The sequence below is a fragment of the Trachymyrmex septentrionalis genome, unplaced genomic scaffold, assembly GCF_001594115.1.
Source record: "Trachymyrmex septentrionalis isolate Tsep2-gDNA-1 unplaced genomic scaffold, Tsep1.0 scaffold51, whole genome shotgun sequence".
Taxonomy (NCBI): Eukaryota; Metazoa; Arthropoda; class Insecta; order Hymenoptera; family Formicidae; genus Trachymyrmex; species Trachymyrmex septentrionalis.
In genome coordinates, this window is record NW_017305683.1 from 3423851 (window position 1) to 3427573 (window position 3723).

General features: G+C 30.0%; 1 protein-coding gene across 2 annotated transcripts in view; it reads right to left on the bottom strand.

Moving 5' to 3' along the window:
* Window positions 1–97: 97 nt before the first annotated feature.
* Window positions 98–3723, bottom strand: part of LOC108751736 (alaserpin-like) — a 33991-nt gene continuing 30365 nt past the window's right edge. The window contains exon 8 of one of the 2 annotated variants that reach the window (XM_018492105.1): window positions 98–317. In XM_018492105.1, the coding sequence (XP_018347607.1) occupies window positions 169–317 (149 nt within the window). In that variant the 3' untranslated portion in view covers window positions 98–168. Of the gene's footprint in view, window positions 318–1789; window positions 2070–3723 lie in introns of those variants that run through there. The other variant, XM_018492101.1, reaches the window with a different exon arrangement.

The window sequence follows — 3723 nt, forward strand, 5'->3', positions numbered from 1 at the left end:
TTCGTTATATTATTATTATTACTGTACTCATATTATAAGCATGCATAAGAATTTCATCAAGTTGTATTAATAATCATATATTATATAAATACGTATCTTTTTTTATTCAGAACTTGTTCTTTATTACTTTCACTTTGGTGAGGTATAGTTTAAATTCTGATATCTCTTCTAATAATGTGGATTAGTAACGACTCCAGAGAAAAGCATTACGGCTTCTTCATTCAATGGCTTCTTCGTTTTTACAATAGAGTACACAAATGGACGGTCTACTACGAATGTTTCTTCGAATGTCATAGAAAAAGCCTGTATTAAGAGACCTGCAACATAATCATTATAAAACATCGAAGGAACTTCATTGTCTATCTGTAAGACTCCTTCATTCATAGACGGAGTCGACTTATCTCTCTTCTAGTATTTAAATATTTAATATTATTATATATTAGATATTATATAGATAATGTCTAATATGTTTATTATAAATAACTTTTTACAATATTAATAATCTCAAAAGAACGTTCAATACTAAAATGTGATAATATATTTTAATACTTCATATGACAAGCACAATCATAGTACATATAAGGCGTGTTAATTAAAACTCAAGTGAAAGATAATGTAAGTTACAAAAGAAGCCGAGCATTTCTGCGAGAAGTGCATGTCGAAAGTAATCGTATTCAGGGCAATTTACCTCGCCCGTGGGTGTAGAATTTTTGATTGACAAAAGGAGAAAGAGAGGAGAGTACAAAACCTCTTTTTTTATTTTTTATTTATTTTATGCTCTTTATTACCATTCCCTTTTTTACAATTGCAAATTCCGACTCTGTTTAATAATCGGTAAGGAATCATTTATATGGCTGTAACCGTATGCCGTAATTCGTAAGAATTGATTAATCACATTTCTCCTTCATTCAATTATAAGAGAGGAATGCTCGATTGTGATTAGTCAATTCTTACAGATAACGGCATACGACACACAGTTACAGTCAATATAAATGATTCCTAAAAGTTGAATCTCTGTTATGTGCGCAGTTGTATTGCCATCACAAATATCGATCGGCATCCGCGCAAATTTAAAAAAATTTACAGTTGATTTTTAATCCAATTCTTGGATTCCTTTAGTGTGGATTTCCACACTAAGCTAAATTTTGAGTGTGGAGTGCACGATTCCACATTATAGTTGTCGGGCCTGATAACTGGTATTGATAATTAATATCAATCATCGATCAATGATTTCGAAGTTTTTAAAAGTTGCTTCGTCTTTTTCTTCCGAGGATATCCAAGATCTTTACATATCAGAATCATAATTCTGTTATTTATACATCTCGTATTTTATATTGTTATTAATAATGTGTCTACTTGAAATTGTTTTTTTAGTTATGTAACATCCATGTAAAATTATTCAGCACTTTGAAGCGATCGTTGCAATTGAATTCTTAGAGAAGCCTTGTAGGCTTCCGACGTTTGAATTAAATGAATGTTTAGGAGAATATATTGGAAGTAACAAGAGGATGAGCATAGTGATGATATCATATGGAAGAGATTGCGAGAAAAATTATCAAACTTTAATTAATGATTATTCTTGATTTTTATATTTTTTAATATGCGATATTATATTTTTCAAGATTACGTCGTTTTATATTTTATACAAATTTCTGTTATATGCTCATTGCATTTTAAACCAATTAAAAAATGCAAATTTCAACCCTTTATTAATCTTTAACAAAATTTTGAAATACAAATTCAAAAAGCTCAATTGTATCAAAAGTAAAACGATTATTACTAATTTCAACTTAACTGTTTTGTGTCAGGATGCAAGAAACGATTATTAATGATCATTGCATCGCAATTAGCGCAATCATTCATAAGTTCATTGATTATTTTAGTAATTTCGATTAATTTTATTTCTAAATCATTGAACTAATTTAATTTAATGACATATCCGGCGAACAGCGTTACATAGGATTCTTCTTCTCGTTTCGATGCAATAATGCCATAGAAAAATGGATGATCAATATGAATCTCTCTAGTCGCCTGGTTGACAATAAGAGAATAATTCACCGACTCGACTTCTGAAACAAATCATTGATCTCCGTAAGGCTTCATTTTCGTTTTATTTCTTTGACATCCCATGTACCAAGCTTCGCGTTTTTTATGCTCGTTTTTGGTTCCTGTAAAGGAACGCATAGTGTAAATTGCTCTCATGCTGCATGCTCTATTTCATATAAAGTTAGTATACTTTCTAAAGAAAGTTAAACAAATGGGATTTCTTTATATAAGGAAATTAAAGGATTACATAGAAGATTACAGAATTCTATCGAAATGTACGTGTGACAATTTGATAATTGAGTACAATATTTAATTTCGCTTGAGTTTTCATCTTTTATAGTTTTTTTACAGTCTCATTGCGTTAAAACAATGTGAATTGTTGTATAATTGTTTGCACTTGTTGTCTTAGTAGATCCGTCTGAAATATTTGATAATTTTGTAAGCGCAATTCTTGTTTGGAAGGAATATTCAAAAGTACTCTCCAAAAAATTACCTATATATAAATATATCACATGTTTAAAAATAAAATCGGAGTAGTACAGTAGTTCGAGTCACATAGAAATTGCTGTTATTATTATTTATTACTCAGATATGAACATATCAAGTTTATACTTTCTTAACTGTATTGTACTAAAATTTGATATTAAAAAAAAAACACCGCTTCACATCTGTAAATTATTATGCAATCGGTTCGATAATACGTCCAACAAACAGATTTACGATGTTATTACTTTCGGGGTTTAACTTGACGATGCTATAGAGGAATGGATGATCCACTTTAAATTCCAATAGAGATGTGAAACTGGCAGCTTTTACCATCACAGCTGAAACAATTGTTCATTTATGTTGTAAATCTTCCATTATCGATTTAGCTGTTGGAGCGCCTCGTATGAAGAAGTTTCGCTGCTTCACACGCAATACGTACTTATTGTTACACATATGAACTGCGTTGATGCGTCGCATGATAACGAGACATCGTGCAAGAGGGACTTGTTACCATGCATTTCATGCTAGGCGATTATTTTGTAATTAATTCAATGAAATTAATTTACTGTCGTTAAGAAAATTCTTGAATGCCTCCGAATATGAAAATAATGCACATTATTGATTCTTTTCCAGTTTTGCGAAATTATATCAAAATGTGCATCACACATCGTTCGTAAATATTAGTGATAAACGACGCAATGTATATCAACTGATCATGTTGTTTACAATGAACTGCATTTGTCACGAAGCAATCTTTAGCCTATTCAAATTTCAGGCTGCACGTATTGTCCAAAGAAAAGAAAGATCTTTTTCCCGTATTTGCAATATATTTGATACTATACGCAAATGAGCGATCTATCAAAAAGTCATCGGTTCATATTTGTGTGCATAATTGTTGATGACAACTAAAACAAATGTAATACCTGCTGGCGATTTTTATATTGTTAATTGTATCACGATTTTAGTTAGTAAAGCAATTTTGTTCGCAAATATTTTCATTTACATGCTGCGTAGCATTGATTTTCAATTTTAGAATAGTAACAATTCGTAATTAATATACATGTTTTATAGATATGTTTTTTCACTTTGCGAACGTTTATTAACATTACATCTTTCCTTCGATTACAAATCTTTTAATAATTAAATATTAATGATGATAATTGTGATTGGTTTATTATTAAATTAATTAAT